The 18,570-nt window shown below is 38.7% G+C and overlaps 1 protein-coding gene across 3 annotated transcripts in view; it reads right to left on the reverse strand.

Annotated features, from left to right (window-relative positions):
- Positions 1–936: 936 nt before the first annotated feature.
- ARHGAP10 (Rho GTPase activating protein 10) overlaps positions 937–18,570 on the reverse strand; it is a 151,060-nt gene continuing 133,426 nt past the window's right edge. The window contains exons 19-21 of one of the 3 annotated variants that reach the window (XM_075500940.1): positions 12,922–13,053; positions 11,370–11,461; positions 937–1,994 (exon numbers count right to left, since the gene is read on the reverse strand). In XM_075500940.1, the coding sequence (XP_075357055.1) occupies positions 1,906–1,994; positions 11,370–11,461; positions 12,922–13,053 (313 nt within the window). In that variant the 3' untranslated portion in view covers positions 937–1,905. The remainder of the gene's footprint in view (positions 1,995–11,369; positions 11,462–12,921; positions 13,054–18,570) is intronic. The other 2 variants (XM_075500939.1, XM_075500938.1) reach the window with 2 other exon arrangements.

Here is an 18,570-nt window from a genome sequence, read left to right on the forward strand (position 1 = left end):
AACACCATCCTGCCTCCAGAATGACTCTTTAAGGCCACAAATGAGTTGATAGAGCTGTGGGCCCAGGCAACACGATACCCAGCCAGAACACCGCTTTGCCATGTGAACAAATCTGAGTAAGGAAACCCGCAATCTGTTGCTGTATGTAGTGGTGCAACTATTTCCTTAACACTGAGTCAAGGCGCAAATTAAAGGACTTGATCTCCTTCACAGAAGTCCAAAAGTCATCTTCAGTGCTTGGGTCACTTAGCCACTATGCCAAGACAAGAATTGCCTAAAAGCTGTATGGCAGAGAGTCGCTGCTCAAATACCACGAGAATACACCAAATGAAACTCCTCCAAGCTATGAGGTTTAGTGCTGGAGAGCTGTACTGACTTGGCTCACCATTGCTCCATCTGGAAATGATTTGTGCATACTCCAATGGTCTATGCAGTCTGGGCAAAGGAACAAAATAATGGTACAGAGTTAAATCTTAAGGGGGAAAAAAGCCATCCCAACCTTAAGGCAGCATTAACCATTAACTGGTTTACTAATCATATTAGTTAGAAAAACTTGCAAGCTAAGTATATCTGCAGTAAATGACTCAAAAATCCACAGAGTCCAATTTAACAAATAAGTGAGCCTGTATTAGCGTGTCATCCCGTCACATTTTCCTGCATCCTCTCCACTGCCTCCCAGAGGGTCTTACTTGAAGGAGAGAAAAATACAAAGATTAATAATAACCTGCACGTAACTTTTTTTTTTAGTCAACAAGGCACAGATTTGTACACTACAAGATTTCTGGAAGCTTTTTCTATGACCACAGGTAACTCTCTTTCTTACTACTCAAACAGTTCTACAAATTATGAGGCAGCTACTTGAGGATTCTGATACTCTGAAGTATCATTAAGATCTTACAACTGACAATTACAGGGGAGGAAGAAAGGGAAACTCAAGGAGGAGCTAGACAGACAGACAAGAGATAAAATGCAAGATGCCTCCAGGATGCACCAGGATCATAGCCAGAGATTCTCTTTCCCTTTTGGCTTGAGCTTGCAGACTTGCCTATTTTAAGTGAGGAAAAACCTATCCAAAATTCCCCATCCATTTTGGAGCCTGCTTGAGGCTGACTGCATACAGCTGCCAATAATTATTTCACGTCATAACTTACAGAACCAGAGTAAAATATTCTCCAGCACAGGAATGACTTAGGTCAAATAGCAAATAACATTTTATTTCATTTACAGTGATATTTTTGAGTAGCAAAGGAACCATGACATATAGGAGCCTGTAATAAAAGTTCATGTGTCTTATCTTTATAAAATAAATGAAATCATACACACAACATAAATGAATGTGTTCTTTGAAGACATTTGAAAAATGTCATGTCTTGATACCTATTATTTACTTACTGGTGTCTGTTCCGTACTGTCTATTCCACTTTGAAATATAATTTAATTGTCAGCATGATAGCTTTTTTTATCCAACAGTATTTTCCAAACCCATATAATATTCTATTAAAAATGCTGGTTATCGATGCATAATCTCCAGGACAGTAAGTTTATAAAAATCTTCTTCAACTGATAACTGAGTCACAGATCAACCAAATATTTGACTTAAAATGCTAGTTATTGTGCAAACAAACATACCACTACTGCTCTTTACAATTGAAAAAAAGCACCCTATTAAAAAATTAACCTATCCCTCCATCCCCCTTTCTTGTCCCCCCACCCATTTCAATCCTTAAAGAATCTTTTTTTGTAATTCATATTTGGCAGCACTTAATGTCTTTATACAGATTAGGACCTTCAACCCATAGTCAGGCTCTTCGTTGATTAAAAGCAGTCACAAAAGTACAGAGAAGTGACTATAACAAAAATCCATGGATACCATGTACACCTTTTCTTGGCGTTCAATGCACGAAGCTATAAAAACTGAACATAATTTTGTGGAATAAGTCCTCTCTTGCCATTTAGCGTGCCTTCTAGCCATCCAGGTTCTCTGGAAAATTGCACTGCAAAAGAAAAGGAAAAAAATTACTGCATCTTTTTATGCTTGAATTAGTGCTTTTAGCTTTAGCTCCGTGACACCAGGCAAAGCATCCGTAAAAACATCCAGTCTTCTGCAATGACCAGTTTAAGAATCTGGCTGGGAAAGATGAAGAGGATGATTAATTTAACTTAAATACTTGCATAATACAGGTGCTTGAACTACCTTCTGCAAAGTAGACACGGTGAAACAGCTTTTAGGTGCGGGAGACTTCATTAATGAAACAGTTAATGGAACTTAGGATGGGTTTATCAACTGGAAGATCTAGACGCCTTTGGGGAGAAGTTAGAATTCATATCAAACAGTGGGAAACAATTTCAGTAGCTGGGGGCAAAGCAAGACCAAAAACCTGTCTTGAGCAGAGGTGATGAATCTGGAAGCTCAGAGCCACAGAAAAATGTCGGAGGACCTTACTCTGCATGAAAAGTAAGCATGTAAAGGGTTATAGGGGAAAGAGAAATGAGCCAGGTCTCACTCCAAGTATCGTCTCTTCACAGAGTAGAGCTGCTACTGGAAGAGACCAATGGACAAACTCTGAATTGTTCTTCTGGTTAAATCCTCTCTCTGAAATTCAAATACATAGTGCTATTCACAAAACACGAAGGAAAGGCTTCAACGATATGCCTTGTTCCTTATTGCCCTCCTGTTTACCACTGCTGATCCCAAAGTTTATGCAGGAGTATCTGTGAATCTAAATTAAGAAAAATTTCAGCTCAGACTCTAAATGCCCCACAAGTTATTCTGTGAGCAACAGAACTAATGAAATCTGGCTTCCTATATATATTTTGACCACATTTGACGGGAAGTTAAAAAAGAAGCGTAAGCCTCTTTGGAAAACAGACTAAAAAGTCCTCAAATTCCCCTATCAAATTTCTTACAAGAATATGATACAGGTACCTACTTACCTATGTAACTGTAAAAGCCCACACTTTTAGCAACCTATGGTAGAGAATATCAATTCTCTACCATGTTAATTTATCCTCACAGTGCTTCTGAGACAGACATTATTTAGGGAAGAGATCAGACAAATGCTGAAACATGCTGCCAGCCATGTCAGTGCTTTATTTAAAACACATTAACACATTGGGGAATGTGATATTTGTAGCCTTCTACAAATCAGGGAAATAACAGTTAAGAGAGAGCAAAGTGTTAAGTCTCACTTTCAAAAGCATTGTAAGGCTCTAAATTTGAGCACTTAAAACATACTTTCCCCTAGTTTTTTCCTTGTGTCCTATTATTGTCAGACAGCGAAGCTAGAAGCTGTGCTCAGAAACCACGGTTTAAACAACAGCTATACCTCCAAGGAATCCAGAAAACAAAACTGCTTTCAAATGATACTGATAGTTTAGATTCAGATCAAAAGTCTGGGCTTATATTTATAATGCATATGTTTGACAGAAAGATTCCAAAGGAAAAAATACATAGAAAATTACCTTTTAGGATCTCTGTGCACACAGTAACTTACATTACTATTAGTAATTAGCGGGCCCTCCTCTCCCTTTGTCATTTTTATTCCACAATTACAGAGTACACATGCATTTGAAACTGCATCGCTGACACCACCACAAACCTCCCTCCAGAAGCTCCACCGCAGCGGCTGTAATTCTACCCTTTCCAGCAAATACGCCAGCAGCTCTAGCGGGCAGCCAAACCTCTCCCTGAAGTCTCCCATGCCTATGGAGCACATCTGTATTACAGGAAACAAGCTCCAAAAAATTACAGATTAGGGAGAAAAACAGCTAGAAAACCTGAAAGTAGGAAATTTCTACTTGTCCTCTGGAGCTCAACCTCAATTTACATTAGAGAGAGGACAGATATTACTGGCATGTGAGAGTGTATAAATCAAAGGCCTGTTCAAAATTAGGGTAGCCCTCATCTGAGGGGATCACGCTGAAATTTAAATTTACCTAAAAGTTACCCAGGAGAGGACATGCTCAAACTATGATGAATCACTTGGCTCAACACAACAGCAAAATTTAAAAGAAAGATTTTCTAAACAAGTTTGATAACATAATACTGAACTCTGCACCCTGCAGCACGTTCAGAGATAACGCACGATGGCCAAGCAATTGGACTTGAGTGACAAATACCGTTTTCACCCCAGAAAACTAAACATGGATGGTACAACTGAGCTCTGTGCTTGGGACATCAAATATCGTACATGTACGTTACGCAGCTCAGGGCATCGTTATTTGTCAGCAGAAGTTTCTTGTAGACTCTATGCAGACTAAAGAAAGAGTTAGCGCTCAGATTACATGTAAGATCACCATTTCTAGAGATCAGTCTTTTTTTTAAATAAACGCACCAAGTAGTAATTCTTAATATTCAGCAGCAGTGGCACCTGTCATGTCGGGTAAGACTTCTGCCCCCATTCAAATCACGTTACGCAAGAAGGGTTAAGATACCCACGTACATCACTGGCTTCTTCTGTAGGCAAATGATGTTAATGGGGAAGCTGTCCAAATGTAAACCTGCTTTAAGCTCCAATGACCCCGTTTTCTTTGCTAATCCATTTCCAAAGTTTAGTGTACAAGAGCATTCATTTAAAATAAAAAACGCTTTACTACACAAAAGATATTTTGCTATCATGCACAGCTCTTCCTAAACCCAGGACACAGGCTATTTCTGAAAAAATACTCTGCTCAAGAGAAGTTGTTCTGTAGTGTCCCCTTTCTGTCATTTCTTCTCCGTCAACAACGATTACAGTTCTTAGCACTTTCTCAGGCCTGCCTGATTTAAAAATACCTTGCTGCAGAAACCACACATTTGGCCTTAAAACTACAACTCATTATTGGACCAAGCATCCCATAGGACTAGGTCTTATGTTGGCTAGGGACAGGCGGGGAAAAGACTTGTAGCGTAAAAGATATGGAGCAGAGAACTAAAAATTAAATATTTTCAGCAAGGTTTAACAAGCATATAGCAAGACTGTGCAAGACCAGTCAAAGAACCACCACCTCTTAGGCCAGTGGAAAGAGCAGCAAAGTTGAGAGCCCCGAGTGGGACGGCAGCTTCCTCAATAGCTGCTGCTCTAGTGGAGGCAAAGCGTAGAGAAGGAGAATGCCCGACCATCAGTAACGACAGCAAGCGCTACAGATCACGCCAGCTCAAGTAGACAAACAAAACCAACAGACTTGCAACTTGCAATGAGAGCTCTAAGTAAAAGCGCTTCTGATTTCATCTAATCAAGAAACACAATAAGGTCAACTTGGGATTTGCAGCATTTCTTCTTAGTTTTCTGTATTCTCCATAGGAAATAGCTTCAATATTGCCAACGTTATGATTATCTAACTGCAAATACATAACATTTGCAAGCATCTCTTCCCAGAGACCCAATGCTATAAGCAGACCTTGTTTGCTTTGGCAGCTCAAAAGTTTCACGGGTCTCAACTACAAATGAGACCAAGACTCATTTCCACAGTGATATTAGTTCACTGCCTAGGTGCCACTAACTTTAGCAGGACTGAATCAGACACTGATTCACACCGGTTCCCACACCTTTGTGGAAACTAGCTGTTTCGGGAGGAAACAGAAATGGGGGAGGCAAGCTAACATGCGTGGTGCCTGGCACAAGAGGGCCTCCGTTTCTGATGGACTATCTTACCAAATAAAGTAATGACCCCAACAAGCTACATAAATGAGGATTGCATTTTGTGGGCAACAGAAATCTCACTGCTAAAACCACTACTGTTGTACACTAGAATACACTTCCATAGAACTCAATCACGCTGGCCAATTTTTCACCAAGAAATTAAATTAAAGCAACAAAATGTGCTTGCAAGGCCTCCGTGTTTAGAAATCCCTACGGGTTTTTGAAACAATCCCTACGGGTAAAGTCGACCGCAGAAATAAACATTTAGCATGCTTAGGGTTAGCATGGAATTTGAAATTTAAAAACTTGCTGTTTCCCTTAAGTATGTTGTGAGAAGCAGAATTATCTTGTGGAGAGGACACATGGCTAGGAGTCAAGGGGTCTTCTTCCTGACTCTGCTAAAGATTTACTGTGTGACCACAAATAAAACAGTCTGCCTATAAGGGCTCAGGCTTGCGAACGAAAGCAAACACACTGATACACCAAGACAGATTAGTGAAGGTGGAATTCAGCTTGCAGACTGAGACTTCCCTATATAGAAGTGTCTAAGCTCCTGTTAGAGCTGGTGGAGGGAGATCTAGTCAATACAATGAATAGAGAGAGTGCCCAAAGAATAATTTGGCTCACTCTAAAATAGCGGCAAGTGGTTGGTCAGCTGAGTTGCTGCCGAGTTCCCTGCGCTATAACTTGGTGACCTGTGTGTAGACATTGAGACTTGGGGTCTTTCTCCTGAGTCATCCCACCTGGCAGCTGAACATCTCTGACAGTCCTTGCACACACACCAACTACAAGGTAAAATGCATCAGCTTAAACATCTTCCATTTTAACATTTCTCTTCGGAGACCACTGCTTCCACAACACTGTTGGCAGTAGCAAAGTCAGACTGGTTAAGGTCAAACTACCTTCAGTGACTTTTTAAAACTTCTAGCAAAGTTATTAGGAATTTGGTAGTGGTACTTTTTATTGGTGAAGTGATTGTAACTTTCAGCAGCAGTTTGAGGTAACTACCTCCAAATGGCATGGAGGTATCCGAAAAGGAGAACATCTGTCCACAGCCTGTACGCTCAGTTTCTCCAGGTGTAAAATGCGGATAATTAATGCACATGAATGTTTCCAAGTGCTTTGAAATCCACAGATGAAAGGTGCACAAAGAAGTAGCTTTATCCTCATTTTCACCTCAACAAAAGAATTATTTGCACATACAGTGCGATATAGTATTTTGGGAGTACTACTTCTCTTTGATGTAAATCCTTCATTTGTCAGTACCATAAAGAAAGACAGTCCAGAAGCCACAGCATGAATAAGAGGGAAAAGAGTGCCTTGGAGTCAAAACCAGGGACATTAATTAAGTCTGGCACTTTGTTACATTAGGAAAGATAGCGAGGGATGGCAACGGCTGTGTGAACACAGCTTTTTGTGTTCCTACTATGCTTGGTAGGGACGATCAGTACCACACCTTTCCTCATGAAAATTACTATAACAAAACACTTTCTCAGTTTTCCCCGTATTTTCTCTCCCCTAAAACCTGATTTTAAAAATTGTAAAAAGCTTTGATGAGAGCTATCTTGACAAGTTTTCAGGAAGCCTTCCTGCTACCAATACTGCCAAGGAATTTTGTTGTGTAAACACCATTTACCCTCTCTAAAACACTTCTCCCTAGTGAAATTCCCATTTACTGACTTCTAAGCAGTCTCTTTCAAGAACCAGAAATTTAATAACACTTGGCTCCAAGGCTGGCAAGGTTTCAATGCCAGGCAGCCTGATTATTCTTTCCACGATTATTGGGCATATCTGCTTCAACAACAACAAAAATATACAGCCAGCATATGTCTCTCACAATCTCAGATCATACTCTGCTTCTTCCCATATGTGCCCTTATCCAGCTGCAAAGTCTTCTAGCTTTGCCTCTAACCACTTGAATTATATTGTTAACGTGGTGTCAATAATATAGCCTGTAGCAACCGGCAAACAGAAATATTGGCACAGCCTAAGGTAAATTGAATTGAAGATTTTTTTTAAAAATCCAGTGGATATTGTTCAGATTACATTATTCATTTTCTTACACAATTAAATTAAATAGAAAACCTTGCCTTTTCTTTTTAACTTACCAGATGGCACCTTAGAGTTTATATTCTACAACACTTTAATGGAAAGACTGTGGGATTCAGCATAGCACAACGTACATGCAATACTGAAAACACCTGAACGTAAAAATCTTCAGATTCTATACAGATTCCTATCAGGTGATGTAAAGCTTAATTTAAAATATTAGTAAATCTAACCTTGTCAGCCTGAGACACAAGCAGATATTTTTTTCCCCATTTCGAAACAGGAAATGGAGACAGGAGTAAAGGTTAAACTCTCACCGTCTTGCACCAATATGACATTTAGCAGCTATGAGAGGTGCAAGACTACGTCACTAAATGCCACTATCCTGTCTCAGGCTAGAGCAGCCAGAAAGATTCATCCAGGATAGCAACAGGTACGAGAGAACTGCCACAATCAACATCCATGGCCCAAGAGAGACGAAACAGAGAAAAGAACAGGGAAGGGAAACGAAAAAGAGAAGAAAACAAAGCAGAAAAGAGAGGGAGGAGAAAGGGAAAAACTCAACAAACAAACAGTGAGAGGTGAAAGAGACAGGATTAGAAAAGTGAGACGGGCAGGGTGGAGAAAGGAGAGACGGATAAAACCTTCACTAATGGAAGCAGCACTTTTTAGTAGACATTAATTTAAGTTACTTTAATGGTTGATACTAGCTGTATGTCAACTTGATTGATGCGTTGTCACTTTGATAGTTAAGGTTATTGGTAGAGCTGCAGAATTGATGTATTATTACTTTAATTCTTCATTTGGGGGCTTTATTAGGGCATATGGGAATTTAAATTGAGTAACTAAAGAACCTGAATTGATTCACTGGAATCTGATCCCAGCATAGACACAAGGGTGCCTAGCACAAAAAGAAAAGGCCTATGTGAAGGCATTTCAGAGGTTTCAAATAAGGAGACTAGTCTGCACTTCTAATGAGAATACCTTTCTATACTGACAGAGCCATCCATGACATAACCTCTTGGGAACCATTATGGAATGACCATTAAGTTATTACATACTTCCAGTTACTGCCTTATTACTTGCATGCTCTCCTCCTTTTTTTCTGCCAATCCACAGCCTACATTAGGCTGAAAGCCCTGCAGGGCAAGGACAATGCCTATAAAATAACCAGGATACAGTGGAATAAATCAAAACAAATGTATTTAAGGAAATGTGATCTTCCCCATTGGAAATCTGCAATTAGGTTTTTTACTGCAATCCACGTAACCTTTTCCCAAGCTTCCAACCTTATTTGTATGATGATATGGAAAAAGAGTCTCACAGTTGAAACATTTCTCCACAGCTGCCAAAGAGCCGAATTCTGTACTTGTTCTTGGACAATCCAACTCTCTAATTGAAAATCTCAGCTGAGGCTGCAACGCACCAAAACCACGGTAGCTTTGCCGTAACTTCTAGTGATCTCTTTGCGTAAGAAAAGAATCTTAACATTGCTCTCGCACAAATGCATGGCACAGAAGCAACTGCTTCTTGAAAGACTTCCTTATCCCATGCCAACACAACAGGTGGGCAACCCTTGCTGTTCCGCGTTAGAAATGCCTCTCTTCTATGCATCAGATCTTTTCCCCCATGCACTAGATTTTTTTTTACTGTACACAGTTTTATGTCTGCTGAAGATCCCTATCAGTCATGTTTTAAAGAAACTTAAAATTAAAATAACTGGTGTTAGAGACATTAAAAAGAGCAATCATTTAGCTAATTCATCTTTAAAAGGTTTCCCACCTAATTTGATTCAGATGTGATTTGCCTGCAAGGCAGCTCTAATAGGAAACATCAAGTATGATTTTGTAAAGTGGGTGCTAGTAGGGAAGAACCTAGTGGGGACCCCAGACCACCTTACACTGCAAAAAAAGCAGAACTGAAGTCTGGACCAGGCTTACTACTTACTTCTCTGGGAGAAGGCAGAGGACAAGAATGTCCTCTGCTCTGTCTGCTTTAAAATAAGCATCACAAAGAAGGGGAAGGAGATGTCTATGTCTGTGCGATTTTGTTGTTATACAGGCTAAAAAAAAAAATAAGATTCTGCTGAGCTTCCCACTTGTTTCAGCTCGTTAAACAAATTAGGAACGTTCTACTGGGGTTGGGGAGGACAGGACGAAAAGATTTTCATTTATGAGAAAAACTTTCCCACACACTCTCTTGATCCGGTGCTAACAGAATTAACAGGGTGCATTTTGGGAAATATAAGACATATTTAGTTAGCTTTTTAATGCCTGCAGGTTGATGTTTTCCAGCTGTTTTAGACTGTGTACTTTTCTCTTTTTCCTGCTGGATGTAAACTGGGAATTTGGAATACTCCTCCTTTACTGGACATCCAACCAAAGACTCTCACATGCGGTATTTGAATGACTGGGCAGTACATCCCCTAAGTGCATTTGGTCATGCAGAATTAAATACCACTTTGCCTCTGGAAAGCATGTATCAGATTTCTGACCTGGTAGCAAGCTAAAAGCTGACAATGGATGAGAAGAAAACAGGCATCACTGCAGGATTTCCAGATTCTTTAGAGGCCAGTATGCCTCTTACTACCCCCCTGCCACTAGACAGGCTGAAAGACTGAAATACTGGTCTCAGTACTCACAAGGTTCTTAGGGATGTAATTCTCAGACCACTCTGAATCCCTCAGTCTGAACAAAACTTGGATGAAGATTTGGCCAAACTTAAGAGTATTCTGGTTTTTAGTATCAATGCGATTTTTTATCAAGGTCTTGTAACAAACAACAGTCTCACTGTGCTGCTGCTATAAATTAATTTCTGCTTAGAATTATTATTAAATTGCATTCAAGTAACAAGAATTGCTGAATTTGGCCAGGCCCTGTTGACCCATTCCATACCATCTCTTTCTTGTAATAGGAATTTCCTTGCGATAAGAAGAAACTACACTCTAACGTCACCTTCTGCATCTTCAGAGTCATCATTTACATTACAATAGTCATTGGCATAAGGTTTAAAAACTAAAACCGTTCCTATCAGTTTGAAGTCCCTGTGCAGCTGCTGAAGAGTAGAGCCATGGAAGTTCACTGAGGAGCAACACAGGCTTGAGCACAGGAATCACCTTCTGGATGTTCATATATAATAGTGTATTTGGGTCCACAGAAATCTTTAAACACAGGCCTTCATTCTGCACCTCAGTGGATATTCCTTTTTCTGTAAGTACATACACACACTGAGGCACCCTTGATCCAAAAAAGAAACACTCCCTTTTCTGTCCACTGATCACCTGATTTACCTGGAGCTCTGCTTGCTTGAAAATCCTTAAACAGATTTTTTTTTTCTTTAAATGAAACCCAGATGTTACTTTACAACAATAGTTCACATTTTAAAAAATACGGTTTCATAGGCCAAGATGTTTTTCTTTATTGCTGAATAACCTTTTTTGGTACTACAACACATTTAAATGCTGCTGAAAAATTAGACCAATTGAAAATGTCTCCTCACCAGAAATCAAAGTCATTGCCTCACAGTGCCAAGTATATGCTAAGTAGCTTCTGCGTACCAGAAATCATCTACGTCACCAACCGTGTGCCATCAGCAATGTTGGCAGAATCACAGTTAGGCTTGTATTTTTAGCCAAAGCCATTTTAGCAGTTTTTGTCGATTTGTTTTTCATTGCTTTATATTTACTCAAGCACTACTTACCATCTTCAAAAATTGCTCCTATCTGAAATGATAATTCAGAGCTATGTTCTGCTTCGCATGGATAAACTGCTCTTGCTTTTCGGTGGGCAACACTGAAAAATGAAATTAGGAATTATACTCATTTTTGACTATTATGAAGACACTCTCCTTTCTCAACCATTCTCTCTCCATTCTCATTTGGAGATGACTAAAACACAATCTCACATGCATCATTACAGGCTTATAATTCATACACACAAATGCCAAAGCTGAAGCTTCCCAGCTTACTGTTGGCATTTCTGAATATCATACTCCCAACTTTATGCACGCTTATTTTTATGATAGTTAAACTTGACTTTCAACTACAGTTAAAATTTTGCCAAGTGCTAATCAGCAATGAAATCAATAGTAGGCAAAGCATACTATACTTAATTTATAGACTAATCATCATTATATCTTCTGAAACGTTTCTTCATAAATCTTGCAATTCAGCTTTTCACTATCACTGTATAGAATTTGCTTTTTATATTTGTTTACAATACAACATTACGAGACTACTGAAGGTGCTGTTTTGTCCTAAATGCAGTAAGATTTCTAACATTTCCGGCAGTCTTTTAGAGGTGTTCTCAGGATGCTCAGTAATAAGCCACCAATATGAATTTGTCCGAAGTATTCATTTCTCCAAGTACCATAAGCAGAGATCTTGGAATACGTAAGTATTTTTGGCACGTCTTATTTAATCATGCCTTTGCGAACTGACAGTTTGCTGCTGTCCAATGAGGCTTTGTTTAGACACAGCACCCACACCATTAAATCATCTTTTGTTGAGCCCAGGCAACAACAACTACACATAAAACATTGGGAAAGACTCTCCCTGCCCGCAAGGAACTTGCAGTCAAACAGACAATGCAGTTCTCGTGCAAAATGTGTCCAGTAATGAGAAATGGAATTTTGTAACCAAGTGTTAGAAAGAATTCATGAATATACCCAACTACTTTAATTAGAAAAGCAAATATTATAAAACTTGAAGGAAAAAGCCAACATGGTGAAGACCTTCAAAGGAAAAAGTGAAAATACTTCAAAAGATGGACAACAACATGGAAGGAAGCAGAAACAGGAATGGAAGGAAAGCAGGCCAAAGGAGTGAAAGAAAAGAATGAAACCACAGAGACAGGTAAAGACATGGGAAAGTCTTCCAGAGGCAAGAAGGCTAGCTTGAGAAACTTAAATTCGACATGGGTGGCTACGGAAAAGAAAGAATCTGTATTTTAAAAGACACTGTAAGAGAATCACTGCAGTAGAGAGACACTATGAATTGACCACCCAAATCAAAGTCTGCTTGTATTAACAAGCAGACTGGCTCCATCTGGGTGCCTTCTACAAGGAAGGTATTCAAAGGAAAAATAAGACAAAGTAGACAGTTATTTTATTCTGTTAAAATCGCTAAGGTTGCATTTCTTGATTTGAGATCGTCATTCACATACTGCAGAAGACATGAATTAGCTATTTTTAAAAAGATACAGAAAAAAGGAGGCAAATAAATAACCGGCAAAAGTTGAAGTGCACATCATACCTTTCCACTGCTCTGTCACTCCCAGTGGCAGGGTTAGGGAAGAAGAAAGTGGACGGTGCAGTATTTGTGGCAGCTGGGTTAGCAGATGGAGTATTCATCCACGAGACCATCGATGGGCGGCTCTGACCGGGACTAAGAGGAAATATATTCAAGGCAGAATTAACAAGGTGACTAAAATTTCTTTTCATTCCAAAATGTTTGAATCTTTATAACTAGATAACTAGTTAGATCCTCAAATTTAAAACCAATAATAACATCGAGCTGATTTTGCAGACGTGGCCATCGTACGATTCTGCATATCCTCCTTGAAAGTATTTCTCCTACATGCCCTCCATCCCAAGCTAAGACGAATTACCTGAGATGTATGACATAACCAATAAAAAGACAAAATTCCACATCCCTTATCTAATAAGGACAGATACAATGAAACTGCATATAGCAGGCTATTATTTGAGCTGCCACTTTGCCTTTACAAGTTTTGATGAATCTATTTAAAAATCTTCTCAGTGCTGTACTAAGGCATGTACGACTGGGAAGATTTCAAAAGAGGCTGCAGCTATTACAACATTGGGATCACGATGCTGGCTCTGGATTGAGATCTCATTCGCATAACTGCGTAGATACCGCCTCAGGGGCTGCCCTCACGAACACACTGTTCAAATATGTATTAAATTAAGGGCTGAACACATAGTTGCCACAAGAGAAGAAATAGCAGCCGACGTTAAAACTTTTATTAGTCATTGAAAAACATACAAAGTCTTCTCCAACATAAAGGATGTTCCTAATTTTACACCTTAAAGAACTAAAGTGTTCCAGCACTGGAAGGCTTTCTTTCACTGCATGGACAAAACAACAAAGAGTCCAAACATTTAATGTCAGCATATCTTTGGAACAAAGAGCTGGACTTCAAGCAGTTTCTAAGCAGAAACAGGATTAAAATCATTCACATACAGCTTTCATACAGGAATCGTCACTCAGAAGTCCAGACTCCAAATACAGCATTTATCAGTTCATCTTATTCCAAGATTAACCTCTTAGATAGCATAAATCTGCAAAGCACCACCAAAATCCAGGAATCCAGTCAAGAAGGTTTTTGTGGGGGTGTAAATGCACACCTAATGAAGGCGGATTGGCCCAAAGCAAAACAGGGATCAACAATCACCCCAGTTATAATTGTAAAAGAATAAAAGAAAGCAGGAAACTTAACATATCGCTGATTTTAATCTTCTTGTGCACTAGGATATTTAATTTCTAGAAGAAAGGATCACTATTCTTAGTCTGCATAACATGGTCTACAACCAAATTCATCTTTTACAAACTGATTTTCCTAGCCAATATATCTCATAGTCATTGTAGCAATTACATAGTCAAACAGACATTTATTTTGATTATTAATTTTTAAATTTAGTACATTATAAAATGGTGAATGGCACATTCCTTATTTAACAAGACAATAGTTTTTCCTTTGGATCTGTGTCAGGCAGCATTTGGATGAAAACTGGAATTCACAGTGTATGAAAACAGCATTCTACAGTTAATTCCACTAATAAAAATGAAACTTAAATGTGCTGGAATCATAACCAGAAGCATTTATCAAAACATGCTCTGCTTTTAAAACTATCAGATTTACCAAATAAAGGAAGGAATCATCATAGTAAACTGAATGAAAAGCTAGATTGTGCTGACTGGAAACATACTTCATGCTTAACTTTGGGAAGAGGACACCGCTTCCGAATCTTCCACTACACGATTACTTACATCTTCCAATAATTACGTACCTTTGAAGACCAGCACCTACATAAATTGGGAGTTTACTTTTACTTGAACTTGTCCTCTTCCTCCCATTTTTATCTAATCATTGAAAAGTTTTCCTCAGGTAAAACAAAAACCTTCAGCTAAAAGTGACTTCATTCAGAGAAGAAAAACAAAAAGTGAACACCAGCATTTGTATTATTTTATCTAAATAATACAAGGATAAAAAATTTCTCAATGGTACTGTAAAGTTTATAAAGTTTGCCAGAAAGTATATTATTTCTCCCTCATTCTGCATATAATGTATATGTGCAAATTAATTTTAACTCAGTAACATAGAAGGTGAACCTAAGACAAAAGTTTTTCAAAAGTGAATTAAAAGAGAAGTATCCTACTTGCATAGACTAAACTATTATAGTTAAAACAATCCTGATATTTAAAGAAAAAAAAACATTTTCCTTGTACTCTTATTTATTCAATTCAAATCAATTCCAACATTAAGATTGGTGTCAGGCTCATTTCTGAAACCTGTAAAACTACAGAAAATAAAAAAATAATATTCCAAGTATATTGCCAGAAGAGTATTAAAATGTCTCTAATGCAAACTAATCACAATTCGAGAATATTCTACCAAGTGGTCTTCTCTAGTGCATACCTCAGATGTGCGTTGTTTGGTTTTCAACAAGTGAATAATAAAATCTTCCATTTATTAACTATTTCATTGAAACATGCATTGTATTAATCTGTGTAACCTACTTGATCAGCTCTAGAACAACACATACCGCCTGCATGTAAGACACAGGATTAATGATTTCAAAAAAATACTCAGAGCAGAGAAGACACAAAAGATACCCTCGGACCCAGGAAAGCAATGGTCATTCATAAGAATACTTGGAATAAATACCACATGGTTTCTCACTGAGACTTGGAGAGGAAAGAAAAAGAAAAAAAGAGGAAACATGCAAATAAAGGAGCAGAAGGTGAAATAAAGTGTTCCAATCCGTGTCATGGCATGGTTTTTTCTCAAGGTACAGAGACCCAACAAGAAGGGTAATCTATCAACTAGTAAGACTACACTGTCCTTTACTAGGCAGCATTATATAAAAGCATGTAAAAACTGGCAGGTTTTCTACGAATTCTGAGCCACTCCAACAGTTCTAGTGGAAAAATGCTCCAGAAGTGCAGGTACGTGGAGCACTGGGCTGTTCCCCCCCCCACTTTTTGTTGATGAAGTCCCTTAATACATTTCAGCTGCAGCGAAGCACTGCAGCACGGCTCCTGAATTCGCCTGTCACTTTCAGCGCCTGGGTACCGAGCAAGAGATCATGCTCTAGGATCCAGCAGGGGGGAAAAAAGCGTTTTTCAATAGCAATAGTTTCACCATGTTAAGAAGAGGAAGAAAAAAAAATTAATAGCTTTAAATATTAAGCACATTCTAGAATTTCAGGGTTTGGTTTTTTTTTTTTTTTATTTACTGCACTTGGCTATCTCAGGAACCACTTAATTTTATTATTAAAACAGAAGGTTTTACTCAATAGGAAAAATCAGTTCCAATGTTGTGGTGTGTAAGCAACAAACTGCTGGATTTTTTTTTTTTCCTTGAAAAGATTCTTGTGATAGCAAAGTTACCTTGCTGTAAAGCTTTGCATGCCTTGTTTATCAAGAGGATGATATATTAGAAAGTACTGCGTATCTTATCATATAGCATCTCAACTTTAAGAAGGTATGTTGAAGAAATCCTTTCTCCTAAGGGCTAAAATGAAGGCAATGCATTTCCTGTGGGGAGGGGGAAAAAAAAAAAAAAAAAATAAAAGAAGTCTGACACGATCATCTCTCTTTGAGAAAAAATGTTATTGTCTGGCATAGTGAACGCTGAGAGAAGGGAGGAGGGGGAAATGGCCTTACTGAAAATAAGCTAGAGATTTTGTACTGATATTCAGAAACAAACTCCTGAAAACAAGATTTTATTGGATGTTTATCTGGCTGGTTCCTAAGGTAACACAGCTAAAGAGCAGCCTCTTATCTTGAGAGCGAGGAAGAGACTCTGTGAAAAGAATCTACGCTGCAACTCTTGAGAAAAAAAGGGTTGTTTCATAGACGGGTTTGGCAGCCCCATGGCTGCCGTATCACAGTGCCTGGCTGACATAAACTCAATGAAAGTGTTCTTAAAAGGTTGCATTATAAGACGACACAGACTATCAAAAGGTGTCGGCTATTTCTGATGCGATATGCAATCCAATACTCTCCACCACCAGACAAGGATCTTCCTGCATGTTAAAACCCCTATGCCTTGGCGAGGCTGGGGAGAGAAAAAGACATGGACAAAGTTCTAGAAATTGTCATAGCTGCAGCAAAGCTAGAGACAAAACAGAAGGACAGAATTTCCTCCTCTGTGTTCCCTCTGAAAAGAAACTCCGCCCCCAAAATTTAAAGTATGTAACATGCACGCAACATTCCTGAACCCTCATTGATACAGACCACATCAGCCAGCAATGAAATAGAGGTTTTGTTAAACTTGGATCGTGAAGTCTCAGTGAAGCAGCTAACACGTTAGTGAAATGATCTTTCACGCCAGTCTGGTAAATCTGAAGCTAACGTCTCCAGCAGCTGTCCTAAGTTAAAGCATTTTTAAATGATAATTCAGACAAAGCAAAAATGAAGTATGTACATCTATAAGCTTATAACATACTGCCGTTCCTTTTAGAAAAAAATTAGGAGGCTGTGTGCCCTGGAATCGTGCAAAAACAAGAAAAAAAGAAAAGGAAAAGGAAGGGGAAAAAGGAAAAAAAAAAGGGGAAAAAAGGGGAAAAAAGGGGAAAAAAGGGGAAAAAAGGGGAAAAAAGGGGAAAAAAGGGGAAAAAAGGGGAAAAAAGGGGAAAAAAGGGGAAAAAAGGGGAAAAAAGGGGAAAAAAGGGGAAAAAAGGGGAAAAAAGGGGAAAAAAGGGGAAAAAAGGGGAAAAAAGGGGAAAAAAGGGGAAAAAAGGGGAAAAAAGGGGAAAAAAGGGGAAAAAAGGGGAAAAAAGGGGAAAAAAGGGGAAAAAAGGGGAAAAAAGGGGAAAAAAGGGGAAAAAAGGGGAAAAAAGGGGAAAAAAGGGGAAAAAAGGGGAAAAAAGGGGAAAAAAGGGGAAAAAAGGGGAAAAAAGGGGAAAAAAGGGGAAAAAAGGGGAAAAAAGGGGAAAAAAGGGGAAAAAAGGGGAAAAAAGGGGAAAAAAGGGGAAAAAAGGGGAAAAAAGGGGAAAAAAGGGGGAAAAAAGGGAAAAAAGGGAAAAAAGGGAAAAAAGGGAAAAAAGGGGAAAAAGGGGAAAAAAGGGGAAAAAAGGGGAAAAAAGGGGAAAAAAGGGGAAAAAAGGGGAAAAAAGGGGAAAAAAGGGAAAAAAGGGAAAAAAAGGGAAAAAAAGGGAAAAAAAGGGAAAAAAAGGGAAAAAAAGGGAAAAAAAGGGAAAAAAGGGAAAAAAGGGAAAAAAGGGAAAAAAAGGAAAAAAAAGGAAAAAAAGGAAAAAAAGGAAAAAAAGGAAAAAAAGGGAAAAAAAGGGAAAAAAAGGGAAAAAAAGGAAAAAAAAGGAAAAAAAAGGAAAAAAAAGGAAAAAAAGGAAAAAAAGGAAAAAAAAGGAAAAAAAAGGAAAAAAAGGAAAAAAAAGGAAAAAAAAGGAAAAAAAAGGAAAAAAAGGAAAAAAAGGAAAAAAGGAAAAAAAAAGGAAAAAAGAAACAAGGGGAAAAAAGAAACAAGGGGAAAAAAGGAAGAAAAGAAAAAAAAAGGGGGGGGGGGGGGAGGGGGAGGAAAAAACGGGGGGGAAGAAACTTTATCTCATCACAGCGGTTGCATCCGCATCTCTCCGGGCTCTGAGCACACCTATCGCTTACCCTGTGCTCACACAGCGGTGCTGCTGTCAAGCCCAG

Source organism: Mycteria americana, chromosome 4 (assembly GCF_035582795.1).
Source record: "Mycteria americana isolate JAX WOST 10 ecotype Jacksonville Zoo and Gardens chromosome 4, USCA_MyAme_1.0, whole genome shotgun sequence".
Classification (NCBI taxonomy): domain Eukaryota; kingdom Metazoa; phylum Chordata; class Aves; order Ciconiiformes; family Ciconiidae; genus Mycteria; species Mycteria americana.